The sequence below is a fragment of the Pan paniscus genome, chromosome 5 (assembly GCF_029289425.2).
Source record: "Pan paniscus chromosome 5, NHGRI_mPanPan1-v2.0_pri, whole genome shotgun sequence".
NCBI classification, from domain to species: Eukaryota; Metazoa; Chordata; class Mammalia; order Primates; family Hominidae; genus Pan; species Pan paniscus.
The window spans coordinates 134,049,488-134,063,973 of NC_073254.2; the positions used below are offsets into that span (position 1 = coordinate 134,049,488).

Sequence of the window (14,486 nt, forward strand, 5' to 3'; positions counted from 1 at the left end):
GGAGTCTCGCTCTGTCACCCAGGCTGGAGTGCAGTGGCGCAATCTCGGCTCACTGCAACCTCCACCTCCCGAGTTCAAGCGATTCTCCTGCCTCAGCCTCCTGAGTAGCTGGGATTACAGGCACGTGCCACCACACCCAGCTAATTTCTCTATTTTTAGTAGAGACAGGATTTCACCATGTTAGTCAAGCTGGTCTCGAACTCCTGAACTCGTGATCTGCCTGCTCGGCCTCCCGGTTTGATGCTTTGTCTACTTGGCAATAATTGCAATGAATTTGTTTGAAAATATTTTATATTTTCACCTCGTTAGCCCAAATTGCTAAGATTTTTCTGTATTTAGTAATTTTGAGGGGGAATGTTTTTCTTTCTCTCCTAGACTGTAGACTATTTTTAGTGGAAAATGGCTGCTGAGTGTGTGGAAAGAGTATAAAAGATTTCAGTGGGAAGATTCTACAATCATTTGAGATTCTCCATTGCTGGAAAATTCTCAAATTAGACTTATGAAGGCAATTTGATTTAGCAAACAGCTCTCTGGACCAAGCAAATCTTCTCAGCAGGGATGGAATTTGAACTGCACTTGTCCCTGGTTCTCACCTTCCCTGAGAAGCAGCGCATCTGCAGTGTCCCAGGTGATGCCCCCCACAGGCCTTGAAGCTTGTCTTCCAGAAGAGCCTTCGTTTCAGGGGCAGCATTCCAGGAAGCACGCCCATGAAACACTCATGAGGAGGAACTGGGCTGCCAATTATGACTTGTCACTACTCCATCAACATAAAAGGTACCACATCTAAGATCAGATGGGATTATAAACCTCAGAAGAGTTTACAAGCCTTTGCTTGATCATATATTAACTCAGAACCAAAATGTCTTGGGCTTCTGTTATTCTATATTGCAATTATTAAGAAAAGTTTAGTGCCTTAATTAATTAAGGGTTTATATGCAGTGGTTTCAGGTGGGTAGGAGATAGACTTGGAATTTCAGGATGTGTATCTATGGGTTTATTTTACTATTCTAAAATCTAAAATCTCTCTGATCCTTAGTCTCTCTCCATCCCTTGGGCTATTTGTTTAATTGTAACTGGAATTCCTTGGCTTCCAGAAATGGTGTAATTTTAGCTTTATGGTCCAGCAGAAACCCCGCCATTGCTTAAACAATTTTTCTCTTTGCAGCTAGAACTGTTCCACAAAGCTGTATGGTTCCACTGTGCCTCTTGAAAACATGCAAGGTGTTTATGACATAAAAGAAGTAACTTATTAAAGAGAGCCCTCGTGGAGCTATTGTAATGAGGTGAAGATTTCTCTAGAGTTCTGTTGTCTGTCTGATAACAGGAAACATTTTTCTAAACAAGTAGGTTTAAAATCTCCACGAGTGTTATGCTATTAAATCATAGCATTTTTATTTCTCCCTACCTAGCTCAATCAGCAGTGGCTGTGACTGTTTTTTCAAGTGAAATAGAACCTGCCACCCAAAAAATTCTCCCAACATAGGCCCTTGCTTTAGATCTCCGTGGGGAGGCTTAAAGATTTAAAACAATTCTCAAATTTACTTAGGAAGTGGAACAACTGAAATCACAGTGCTTCCCTCCTCCTGCCCCTGAATATGAAGAAATACTGGCTTATTGAGATAAAGTTGGCATAAGTCAAATAGAATCTTAGAATAAAGTCTGATATACACTATTGGTAGCAGTAGCAAAGTCTAAGAAAAATTGGTAACATAAAAGATGATTATGGAGAAATTTCAATTTATTAACTTTTTTTTATTCCTCTGTGAATCTGGGAAAAGATTACCATTTTTTTATTTTACTGATGGAATACCTGGTCTGAGTTTTTGAAACATCCGTGTTCCAATGGAGCATAATTTGGCAGTTACTGGAACAAAATCATATTGGCTGTATAGCGCTCTAGGAATACTTCTATGAAATTAATGATAATACAGTGATTGTGTCCTTGAACATTGTATTCAAATAGTTTATACTGATGGTTAGCAGAGAGTTGAGGCCCAGAGAAATCTGACTGCAGGATCCTTATATTGACTTCATTCATGGCTTAGGGGAGAAGTGGCTGACATTTAGACCTGAGGCTCTCATTCTAGTGTCATCCCACAGTAAGGGAGGAGCTGGCCTGCCAGCATGTATTGGTGTCATGCCTGTTTCAAGCTGAGAGTACAGCATCACTGCTAATTCAGACAATAGAGATGATTACCAAGGCGGTGGCTTGAGAAGCAATATATACCGACACCGGAGGGGAAAGGGCTATTTATTTAGAAAAGTTCACCATCAAATCACTGGACAGGATAAACAACTCATGGAGAAAATCAACACTTATTACAATCAAAGGGGAATCCATTGTAATTTTCTGATTTCCCTAGGCACTCTCACTGTGATGTTGAACAAAACTCTCTCAAACATCTCCCACTGGATTAGCAACTGTGATTGTGAGAAAAAAAAATCCATCTTTTTGTTGTCGTTGTTAATACCCCTTTCCACATTTTACTGAATATATTTAAGCATAATACAGTGTATCTGATGTTAGCGAGGCACCAATTTAGCATTAATTTCTCTGGATGGAAATATGAGCCATATGTTTATGTTAGTAATGGCAACACTAGGCAGCTGAATCCTTTCAGAGCAAATTGATATATTTTCAACTAACAGGGAGAGTTGTGAGATCTTGTTTTCATTTTTGAAGCATCAGCAGCTTTCAGTACAGAGTTTTCTAATCTTATTTAATTTCTCTACTGGTCTGACTCTGATTAGAGGTTCAAATAAAATGGTGATTCTTCTATGCCTTGATTCTGTTAAAATATTCCTTGTCTCTCTTCCTGAGCAGCAGCAACTGCGAGTAAATTAATTGTTACAAAGTTGTAGCAGAGCAGCACTAGGGTTCTTTGAGGTGGCTATTATACTTGATTTCCAGATGGTTGAGGTTTTTCTTTTTTAATATACTCAACCTCACTTCATAAATACATTTTCACAAGGGTACAGAAATCCAGCAGGGAGGCACATCTTTCCAAGTGCTCTCATATGCACGTAAACAGCTTCCATTTTGGAAGCCAGCAGGGGGCATGTAAAACAAAATGAGTAAAAAAAAAACAAAAATTGCACATAGAGTAATTTTAATCCATTCCATTTTTAAATACCACAATAAATTTAATTTTCACAATAAATTAAATAGCCATATTCAGTTTACAAAATAGAATTACTTAGTGTGAAACCAGTATTTACAACAATATACATTATGTACATGACATTTCTCTCTGTTGACATACAACATGGAAGTAAAAGGACTTGACTTTCCAATGTGTGATTGACATGCTACAAGTGACACCATGGTCCATACGAGAAAACAACAGTGCAAAATCACCACAAGAACTTTGGAACAATGTCAGTTTTATGAGATAAGACATTCTTTTAAATAATAAGAAAATAGCATTTTCTGTTTTCATGGCACCAATTCAGCATCTGAATTAAAGAGCCAGCTTTCCCTTAGGAAAAAAAAAATGCATCACTGGATCCTCTACTTCCTGAAGCTTCGCAGCCATTGGTACATTTTCACACATTTATCTTTTGGCTTAAATCTATGAAAATGGCGGGTGACAAATTCTGAATCAAAGGAAGACTAACTCTTTGAGAATAGCTGAAGTCACTTTCCCCCAATACCACCACCTCTTCTCTTTTGTAAATAGCTTAAAAGATGCGACTATGCAGACAGCAATTTTTTTTTTCATAAATTTTCAGTAGAAAAAGAACTGATCTTATATTTGGTCACACACTGCGTATGTACAAGTATACGTGGAAAAATGACTTGGATAGCTCTGCCTAGGAAAAGTGCATATTTTAATCTACAGGAGACATTGTGTGTCTCCAGGCACAACACATAGTGTTGTATGACATATTATTTTAGGGCCAGTTCAATGTCCTCCCAGTGATCTGGTAAAATTTTTGATTAAAAGGATGAAAGAATTTGCGCAATTTAGTAATGACAGAGGGGTCCACCTCTGGATGAATGCGCCCCTTGCTGCCCGCCAGGCACTTATTAAAGATAATATTAAACCGCAAGCAGTAAAACCCTCTGGTAGCATTGAAGTATAAATTGTATTGACTTATCCTTGGAGGCAGATTTAGGAACTTCTCCACGAGCTGAAGTTCTGGCAGAGGTTCCGTGATGAGGCGATCTCCATCGACGACATGAAATTGCTCAATTGGAAAGTATTTCAACCACCTTTCCAGATGTTTGGTGTAGATGCTGGTTCTTACTGCTTTGTATTTTGTGTTCACTTCGCATGTATTAGGGTCTATGGCCAGCTTCTCAAACTTGTAGTAAGTTTTGTTCTTCCTCTCCTTCCCCTCTAGCACCTGAGTATAATCAGAAATAGCTCTTGTGGTTGGCTCCCTGACAATGATCAACAACTTGATGGATGAGTTCATTTTGTAAATCCTTTCTGGAACCTCCTCTGTGATAAAATATGCTGGGCTCTTTTCAATTGTGATTTGCTGAGGGTAGGAAAAAGGCATCTTTTTCCTATACCACTCAATGCCCTTACCATAATTCTCATCATTATCAAAAAAGTGGATTTCTTGAGAGGCTTTGACTACTGCCGGATGTAGGTTCAGCATTTCAAGCAGGGCCCTTGTGCCTCCTTTCCTCACCCCAATGATAATGGCCTTGGGGAGCTGCTGGACCAGGTCATGGAGGCGAACCTGCTCCTTGGAAGCGTTGCCCTTCCGGAACTCGTGCAGCAGGCCACGCTTAAACTGCAGGGCGCGGAGTGGGAATTCAGCCTGACTGCGGGCTCCACCCAGTCGACCTTCAATGGGGCAAATGGGTTGTAGCCTGCAAGCAAGACAGAGACACTTTAAGCTCATTGCAACTAACTTTTCATTTTTCTGGTTCCCCAGTCAGACCAAGACTTTAAATGCATAAATAAAGCCACTGGTTCCCAGCCTGCTGCAATCCATAATGAACATATGTTTGGGAAATTTTATTTTAAGCAACCATGTATTAAATGGAGCACACATAATTGATGAATTTTTTTTATTAGTGCTCCTTAAAATTTTTTATTCACCAAGCTCTTAATTGACTATGGCGTGTACTTCTGTTTGCAGTACAGGATAGACAAGTGGCACCAGCCATACTAATAGCTTTTTAACAGCTCACCAGTTAAAATCATTAAGAAAAAGTGAAAGGCAGGAGATTATAATCTTCAGCTGGGAGATGGAAGGGTAGCAGGGAGGCCATGTGTTTCACATTTTGTGTGGTATTATTTTCTTGCAGCTCGGCAGCACTCAGATGGCTCTTGAAAATCTTTGAGATATAATCTGAAAGGAGGTCCCAGTTTCTGCCCCGGGCTGTTTGCATCATCAACCTGCAAAATTCCAATCTTGGAACTTGCTGAGATTTTCATTCTGAGACTCTCTGCCCTGGGCCTTGAGGATAGCCAGAGGAATACTATATTTCTTCTGCCTCTCTTTCTCTTTCTATCTAAAGAGGTCAGGATTATATATCCACTTTGCTGAATATAGAATCAAACCCAATTGCCATCAGCAAGTGCTGTATATCACCTACCACACCTGGGACCAGGCATCAACAAGACCTTGACAGGGCCAGAAACCTCAAGCCCTCATTGCCAAGCCCATTAAAATCAGGAACTCAAGCTCATTAAGGAAGGAGTGCAATGGATATAGCCAGACAGGAGGATTTCCACTTCAGTATTATCCTGAATAGTGAACAACCATCTCTGCTTTTCTCAGGGAGAAAGATGTGGTAACAGTCACAATGATAGTAGACGATGGTGACTGTTTAATTTGTCATGGCTAACATATATGGTTAGCAAATTGAGTTTCCTTTTAGGTATAGTCTGAATTGAACTGAAGTTCATTATAATTTCCCTAAGTTGATCTGTGAGGGCATTTTAACCTTCTTGGTAAAATTAAATAATATCAGTCATAAAGGCTGTTAAACCAATTCTTAAACTTGAAAGCTTCCAGTTATTCTAATAATTTGGAATCTGTGTCTCCCCCTCTGTGGCAATGAGGCTGTTGCTTGCTTTTCCCAAGAGACTGTATTGCATCTTTCTTGTTTTCTGAGATGAGAAACAACCTCAAGGTCATGCCCAGTGATATGGTTTGGCTCTGTGCCCCCACCCAAATCTCCTTCCGAATTGTAATCCCCACATGTCAGAGGAGGGGCTTGGTGGGAGGTGACTGGATTATGGGGGTGTATTTCCCCCTTGTTTTCATGACAGTGAGTTCTCATGAGATTTGATGGTTTAAAACTGTGTGGCACCGCCCCCTGCAAGCTCCCTCTCTCTCCTGCCACCACGTAAGACGTGCCTTGCTTCTTCTTTGCCTTCTGCCATGATTGTAAGTTTTCTGAGGCTTCCCCAGCCATGCAGAACTGTGTGTCAATTAAGCCTTTTTTCTTTATAAATTACTCAGTCTCAGGTATGTCTTTATAGCACTGTGAAAACGGACTAATACACTCAGCCTGTTCTGCAGAATTGAGGAGCATGGTCTTGATCTTTGTTCTGTTTAAACAGCTATCTATCATAATGCTTAAGGAAAAGTATCAATGTATATTAATTTTCACGATGTTTCTTTTTTATGATTTTTAAAACAACTCATGCTCATTGTGGAAAGTGTGAAAATATAGACAACTTTTTTTTCTTTTTTTTTTGAGACGGAGTCTTGGTCTGTTGCCTAGGCTGCAGTGCAGTGGCACGATCTTGGCTCACTGCAATCTCCGTCTCCTGGGTTCAAGAGATTCTCCTGCCTCAGCCTCCCGAGTAGCTGGGATTACAGGCGTGCACCACCATACCCAGCTAATTTTTGTATTTTTAGTAGAGACGAGGTTTCACCATGTTGGCCTGGCTGGTCTTGAACTCCTGATCTCGTGATTCGCCTGCCTCGGCCTCCCAAAGTGCTGGGATTACAGGCGTGAGCTACTGTGCCTGGCCTAGACAGCTTTTAAAAAACAGGATTTAACCCAGTTAATAGTTTAGAGAAACATGAATTTTGTTTTTATAAATTTGTTAATGAGATTAATGTACTAGGGCTTTAAATGGAGGATATAAAATTATCAATAGATACATAGGCAAAGATGCTTTTAATTGTGACATTGATTGGAATAATACAAGTTCATCTTTCAGTTCTTCTTGGGTTCTGGTTGAGAATTAAGCTCTAATTCCATAAGGCATCCATTGATGGATTTCTGTCCTAAGCACCTAGAATGATGCTAGTACCATCCTTGGAAGAATTGAGGAAACAGTCACTCAAATTCTTTTTTGTAGGATTTAATTCTTTCATAGTACCCTGGCTGAGAGTGGCTGATATAAACAGTCTCTGCTCTGTTTGAGGTCAAATGGAATTTCCCCACTTGTAGAAAGGGTCATTTTCCTTCTTTACTTCCTTCCTCTTTCTATCTTCTACCCTGGGAGATCACAGCCTGCAGAATAGTCGCTTTTTGGACTCCCTAACTCAAGATAGAATGTGAAAATATGAGAAAATATCATATTCTTTCCCACTTCCGAAAGCATAGATTCTGAGTATGGGTCCCAGACTGAAAAATCATACAGGTTTAGAATTGGAAGGGATGGTAGAAGTAACCTCTGTCTCCCTCCCAGAAAGCAGGGTCTTCAGTTACTGGAGGGTGGGCCTAAATAAGCCTGTTACCTTCAGACATAATCTCAAAGTCTGAAGTGAGAGGCTTTTAGAAAGCCCACCAAACAATTCAATTCCAAATAAAAGCTATCCCCTTAGAGACTAGATACAGAGTTAAAAAAATGAAAAGAATCATCAACTAAATAATAATGCATTAGTGATCATTAGATCAATTACTAAGTAAAACGTAAATGATTGGAAGCTAATTAAAGGTCAGTTGGGGAGGGCTGGATATGAGTTCCATTACAGAGGTAGGCCAATGGCACCACCTCAAGGCTTCTCAATAACCATCAAGTGCTACTTTAGGAAACTACTGGAAGTCGGTGAGAAGCTCTGATTACACTTTCAGGGTAGGTAACAACTAGTGAGTGAGACAATTACTCAGGAATTTTGAATTGAGAAGCATCAAAGGAGTTCACTTTACCAGTCAAAATGACACCAACTGAAGGAAAACAAGGACCACTGCTATGTTATTTCTAAATAATCTAAGTGATAAGGTCTACAGATTAGCTTAAATTTTGGAAGGAAAAGAAAACTGAAAGGAAGAGATTTTCATTTTTAATTTTGTATGTGTTTTCACTGACTGTGAGAACTGAACTCATGGAGAACACACTTCAGTCTTTCCAGTGCAAGAATTAATTTTAAAGGGCCAGCCAGGCACAGTGGTTCACACCTGTAATCCCAGCACTTTGGGAGGCCAAGGCAGGTGGATCTCCTAAGGTCAGGAGTTCGAAACCAGCCTGGCCAACACAGTGAAACCCTGTCTCTACTAACAATACAAAATTAGCTGGGTGTGTGGCACATGCCTGCAATCACAGCTACTTGGGAGGCCGAGGCAGGAGAATAGTTTGAACATGGGAGGAGGAGGTTGCAGTGAGCCGAGATTACGCCATTGCACTCTAGCTTGGGCAATGAGCGAAACTCCATCTCAAAAAAAAAATTTTTTTTAAGGGCAAAAAAGGAAGCTTCACATTTCAGAAATTAACTTCTCTGTCTTTGCCCATTAGACTAGACATAGAACACACCAGAAACATTTACTGTGAAGCCAGCTGATGTTGCTGGGACTTCTGCAAGTCCAATACCTCTCAACTGTACGCCTATTTAGAGCTAAACCCTAGCACTGTAATTTTCTCTCCATGGATTTCCCATTGCTTTCTGGGCAATTATTCTGAGCAACAGCCTCCTTGTCTGGTGTGTTCAGCCCCTGAAAACCAGAGCTAATTAACATAGTTAAAACTCCCCACGCCTGCAGCCATCTTTCCAGAGCAATGGATTGCAAACTCGATGAGCTCCTTTAGAGGCTCATACATAATTTTAATGCTCCTGATAGCAATTAAGTGTCCACTCATAAATTTCAAAAGGAAGATACATAGATACATCATCACTGTTTTGCTACAGCTAGAGGTCAACACCAGATGCACACAGACCAACTGAGTTCTATTAAATGACATTTTTACTGTACACAGCTTTATCCCTTCCCTGAAAACAAGTGTCAATGCACACGGAATACAAATGGATCTTGACAAAACATCTTGGTTTGAGGAACTCGGATCTCTCTCTTTTAAAGGCTCAGTAAATCAAAATCAATACTGCAGAAAAGCATGTTTCCTGGGAATATCGAAGGAGAAAAACAAGTGGATAGACTTAAAATTATGTCCTAAGGAAGTTTAAATCAAGCCTTAATGTCACAGGGGTATAAGCATGTGTTTTAAGCACCCACCTATCCAAGCTCCCAACTCTGGCGACTAGATACAGGAGACTCCCAACGGCAAGGCTTCCCAGCACCAGGAGCTTCTGTCTCAGCCACGCCTGCTGTTTGAATAGCATGGCCCTCCATCAACCTTCAGGACTGTGCAGCCTGCGATAGAAGGACTCATCAGCAGCCATCTCTTAGAGGCTCTGTTGGTTGTCACAGAGCTAAGCAGAGGTGGAAGACAGGTGATAAGTGACACTGCACAAAGAGCAGATCCCATACCAACTCTCACAATTGTCATGATGTAACAGGTATTTAGCAAAACTTACCTTTCTTTTCCTGGACCATGTTATAAGATCAAATACTAACTCAATGGGGAAAGATACTAACTAGTACTAACTAGACAGAACCTGTGAGATAATTGTCAAAGTAAATTAAAATGCATGTAACATATAGTGTGTGTGTGTGTGTGTGTGTGTGTGTGTATAAAATTATTCAAAGAATATGGATAGAATGAGCAACTTGGCCGGGTGCAGTGGCTCAAGCCTGTAATCCCATTACTTTGGGAGGCCAAGGCGGGTGGATCACCTGAGGTCAGGAGTTCAAGACCACCCTGGCCAAGATGGTGAAACCTCGTCTCTACTAAAAATGCAAAAATTAGCTGGGCACAGTGGTGGGCCCCTGTAATCCCAACTGCTAGGGAGGCTGAGTCAGGAGAATCGCTTGAACCGAAGAGGTGGAGGTTGCAGTGAGCTGCGATCATGCCACTCCACTCTGGCCTGGGTGACAGAGAAGACCTGTCTCAGGAAAAAAAAAAAAAAGAGCAACTTGAGGCTTAACAGCAGGGCAACCATAAACTGAAGGCTCTGCTTCAGAATAACAAGGTGAATTTGAAATCCCAGTTCATAAGTTATCATTTTGAGCATAGCAATGACATATTTTAATTACATATGTTTTTGTTTTGTTTTAGTTGTGAGTAGAAGAAGGGGGTGAAATCAAAGTGATACTTACTGAAGTTATCAGTGGTGACTATCAGGATGTCACATGTTTGAGGACAATGGCCTTGGGGAACCTGATGTTTCCCTCCATGTCCTCTGCCCAGTCCTGGGTTCTGAAACATGTTCGGACTAGATGCTTTTGCTATGTGACCTCCCCTGGCTGTCAATGAATTTAGACAGGTTTGGTGATATTGGTCTCACTCTTAGATCATGAAAGAAGCTTACCTGGAAGCTCTGTTCTCATATACCTGAAATAAGGCCAGCTGAGGAGCGTAGGGCTTTACTAGTGCTGTTATTAAATTTTGGGGAAAAATGCAAGCTCCCAATTCAGCCTTTCTTATTAAAAATAAATCCAATCCCTCTTTCAAGATAAGATTGTTTGCCTCTTATTGAAACTCAAAATAGTAACCCAAGAAGGAAGCTATATAGATAGCAATGAGTCATGGTTAGAAATTGTTTTGCTGCAGTGATATCTCTGTATTGCTATGTGAAGATTTTCTTTGTGCAAAAGGGATATGCTAGGATTGAGTGATTGATCTATTCATTCATTAATCAAGAAATCACTGAATTCCCAAAGCATTTTCAACTATTATACTAGGTTTATCAGAGATTTCAAAACAGATCCCCAAAGAGTTTTATTCCTTAGAAAACTGATAATGTGATTAGGGAATCATGAAATAACCAGAGAACATTACCCAATTATGATAATGTACGAATAAGTGTTGGGAAAAGAAAATTAAGGAAAAGGTCAGAGAATGTGGGCATGGTAAAATTTTTTTTTGTGTGTGGAATGTACTATGTGAATTGCTGAGGAGACGGTAGGAGGGCATCCTAAGAGGGAGAGATAAGACCAGCACTCATCCAACACACAGTTGACAAATACTTATGGAACATGTCTTATGTGCTAGATTCTGTATTGGGTACTATGGAGAATAGTGGCCAATTAAATAGACATGTTCTTGCCCTGTGGGAGTCCACAGTCTAGTGGAGAAGACAGGCATTAAGCCTACATACAGGATTAATGCATACTTACAAATTGTATTCAATATGACAAAGGAAAGTTACAGGATCTAGTGAGAAAGAGTAATAGGAGGAACCTACTTCAGTCCTTCCTGAAGAAGTAACACTTGGGGTGACACCTGGAGGAGGAGCAAGGAGGCATGAGCGAGCAGAGGAACCAGCTCACATGAGGGACTGAGGAGGGAAAAGGCTCGGCTTGTTTAAGAAGTGAAGGCAGGCAGGTGTGGTTGGACAAAGGTAGAGGGAAAGAGAGAAAAGATTAAGAGCATAAGCAAAGAGAGAGCAAAAACAGGTAGGCTGGATGAGCCTGTGGTTTTAACGTAGCAGGGCTTGCCTTGTGTGTAAATAAAATGGGGAAGAGAAAGAGAGTGAGGTTTCTTGAGGCTTACTGTGTAGCAAGGACATTGTCCAGGTGGTATTTCAGGAAATTCTCAAAAACCCTATAAAGTAGATGGAGTTATTTCCATTTCATAGGTCAAGTGAAGCTCACAATTTTCTCCAACTTGCCTGTGATCACACAACTGACAGATAATGTGAAGACAAAGACAGTTACCTACGTAATGTGATTCAGAGCTTCACTGAAAGAACCAATCTCCTGTCTACAGGTTGATGTCTGAAGTCCTCAGTTAGACCTGCGTGCTTTGGGCTCTGATCCTTGTTGAAATGCAAATACTGCAGCAAGTTGCAGAACAGGGTGGCAGAAAGAAAACTGTGTTCAAGTCCCCCAATTAAATACTCCCCTTAGTAGCTCTATGGTTTTGAGGTTGGATTCTCTGGGGTTTCCTTTTCTTATCTACAATATGAGGACCACTTCTGGCTTCCCCATTCCATAGTGCTGTAGTAAGAATGAAATGAGGTTTCTACAGGTGACATTACTATATAAAGGTTTATTAGCTTGCCAGACTAATGCAAAGGATTATGTGTCATTTGTTTCTTAGCATGACTGAATTTAGTGTGCATTCACAGATGAGTAGTGTGAGGGAATAAAGCTTGTCTGTGGCTGAGCTGCAAAGGGAATGGATGGGAAAAATAAAGGAAAAATGTGCTCGCCCCATGGACTTTGCAAGGGTCTCCAGCCTCATACAGGGGACGAATTCAGAGGAAGGCTAGGGAAGTTATCGACCTCCTCTGCTATTTAAACATAGTGCCCACACCCTCCTGCTTAAAACTATACTGCACAATGCTTCGTCCACTTTCACCAGCTCCTTGGTCCACCTGTCTGTTTTTAGCTCCAGTCCACCCATTCTTTAAGGTCTGGGCTATATCACAGTTCCTCTGGGAAGCCTTCTCCAGCTTCCAGTCCAGGATCCAATCACCCACCTCCACTAACTCTTGTTCTTTCAGTCAAAACCACAGTTAGACATTTCACTGTGCATAAGCGTTTGATTTGTGTTAGCTGCTTCTTTGGTGTGTATTATCATCATCTCCTAGCAATGGGGCAATGGGCTAAACCGACTGACTGACTCAGAAGCACTAGAAAGCTTACAGAAAGGTACTAAGCCCAGAATCTGCTTTGCTGCACAGGCCAGTGATTCTCTATGGCAAGTTTGCAGAGCCTTTAAAACACACACACTTGCTACCACCCTCAGATATTCTGATTCAATGGGTATGCATTAATCTTGTATTTATAAAACTAGAACAGGCTGGGCATGGTGGCTCACGCCTGTAATCTCAGCACTTTGGGAGTCCAAGGCAGATGGATCACCAGCTTGGACAACGTGGTGAAACCCCGTCTCTACAAAAATACAAAAATAAGCCGGGCATGATGGCAGGTGCCTGTAATCCCAGCTACTCTGGAGGCTGAGGTGGGAGAATCACTTGAACCCGGGAGGCGGAGGTTGTAGTGAACCAAGATTGTGCCACTGCACTCCAGCCTGGGTGACAGAGCAAGGCTCCGTCTCAAAAACAAAAATTAAAAAAAACAAAAAAACTAGAATAAAGTTATAAAGCTTATCGTTTTCTACCACCTTTTGTATCTTCAGTCACCAAGGTCAGTAAAAATGATTTCTCCTTAATTTCTTCTTGCTTTGTGCTGTGCAGGCATTTTGTGCCTCCCTTGTTCCTTAACATTTGGGTATGCTCCCCTTGTTCATTTTCTATGGCCCTGTATAGTACTATTAATCTTCCTAATATAAGTTATTTTGTCCCTCATCTATTTTTGGTTGTTCACTGGATCAAGTTCAATCACTTCCTCTTGAAAGTCTATGCCCTTCCTTCTGAGGTCCCAGTGTGGACAGTTAGCTTCTCACCCTCTTAAGTCACTCACTCCAGCCTCTGAGCCTGTCAGGTCAGCCCCTGCACTGTTCTCCATATGCCTTTTCTCTTATCTCTGTGCAATCATCAGCTTCCTTGCTGGCCTGGGATATCTTTCCTATGTCTCCTCCTTCGAGACTTCCAGATCCTACTGGTGTCTTCCTAGGAAGTGATCTTGATCTCGGTGGATGTGGAGTTTAGGGGAAAAATCCCAATACGCATTCCACTGGTGGGTAGGAATGGGTCATGTCCATTGTATAAATAATTACAGGACCAAAGGATAATAGCTGGGCTTGGGAATAAAACTTGCAAGGCTTTTGCATGTAGGGGTGAGTGAAGTTATAAAATGACCTCATGGTTAAACTGTTCAAGTTTAGCAGACAGGAAAAAGAAGAAAAACATGACAGAATGTGAAGCCTGCTGAAGAAGTAGTGCAAGATTTAGGAAACTATGACGAAAAAACTGTCAGCATCCAATTGCAATGCACAGGTCATCTGGTATATACTAGGCTATTAAACCTAACACTCGCTTTATGATAAACCCAGTTATTACCATAGAGGTTTTGCTCTCTGGGATTAGATACTACTGCCAGCCTAGCTTCTCTGTGCCTGAGATGCCTTAAATGTGCCTAATGAGGTTTTTCTCTCTTCAGGAGACCTGATTTCTCCAGCATTTTGTTCGCAAGGCTGGCCTGGCTCCTTACACTGCCCCGTCTGGTTATGGCAGGCCCGGTATGCATTCCAAGGTACCTTCCTATCTACTGTGACACTGAGAAAAATGAATATTTTTATTGAAGATCTCAACTAACATGAGTGAGCCACTCATGGTGAAGTGGAAAGACCACTGGATTGGGAGTCAAAAGACCTTGG

At 41.1% G+C, this 14,486-nt stretch overlaps 1 protein-coding gene across 11 annotated transcripts in view; it reads right to left on the reverse strand.

Moving 5' to 3' along the window:
- Positions 1–2,232: 2,232 nt before the first annotated feature.
- The window catches only part of HS3ST5 (heparan sulfate-glucosamine 3-sulfotransferase 5), a 287,217-nt gene continuing 274,963 nt past the window's right edge, over positions 2,233–14,486 (reverse strand). For 9 of the 11 annotated variants that reach the window (XM_063605429.1, XM_034962730.3, XM_063605428.1 and 6 more), the window contains 2 exons: positions 9,374–9,511; positions 2,233–4,828 (listed from right to left, as the gene is read on the reverse strand). In XM_063605429.1, the coding sequence (XP_063461499.1) occupies positions 3,895–4,828; positions 9,374–9,480 (1,041 nt within the window). In that variant the 5' untranslated portion in view covers positions 9,481–9,511 and the 3' untranslated portion in view covers positions 2,233–3,894. Of the gene's footprint in view, positions 4,829–9,373; positions 9,571–14,486 lie in introns of all 11 variants that reach the window. The other 2 variants (XM_055114072.2, XM_055114071.2) reach the window with 1 other exon arrangement.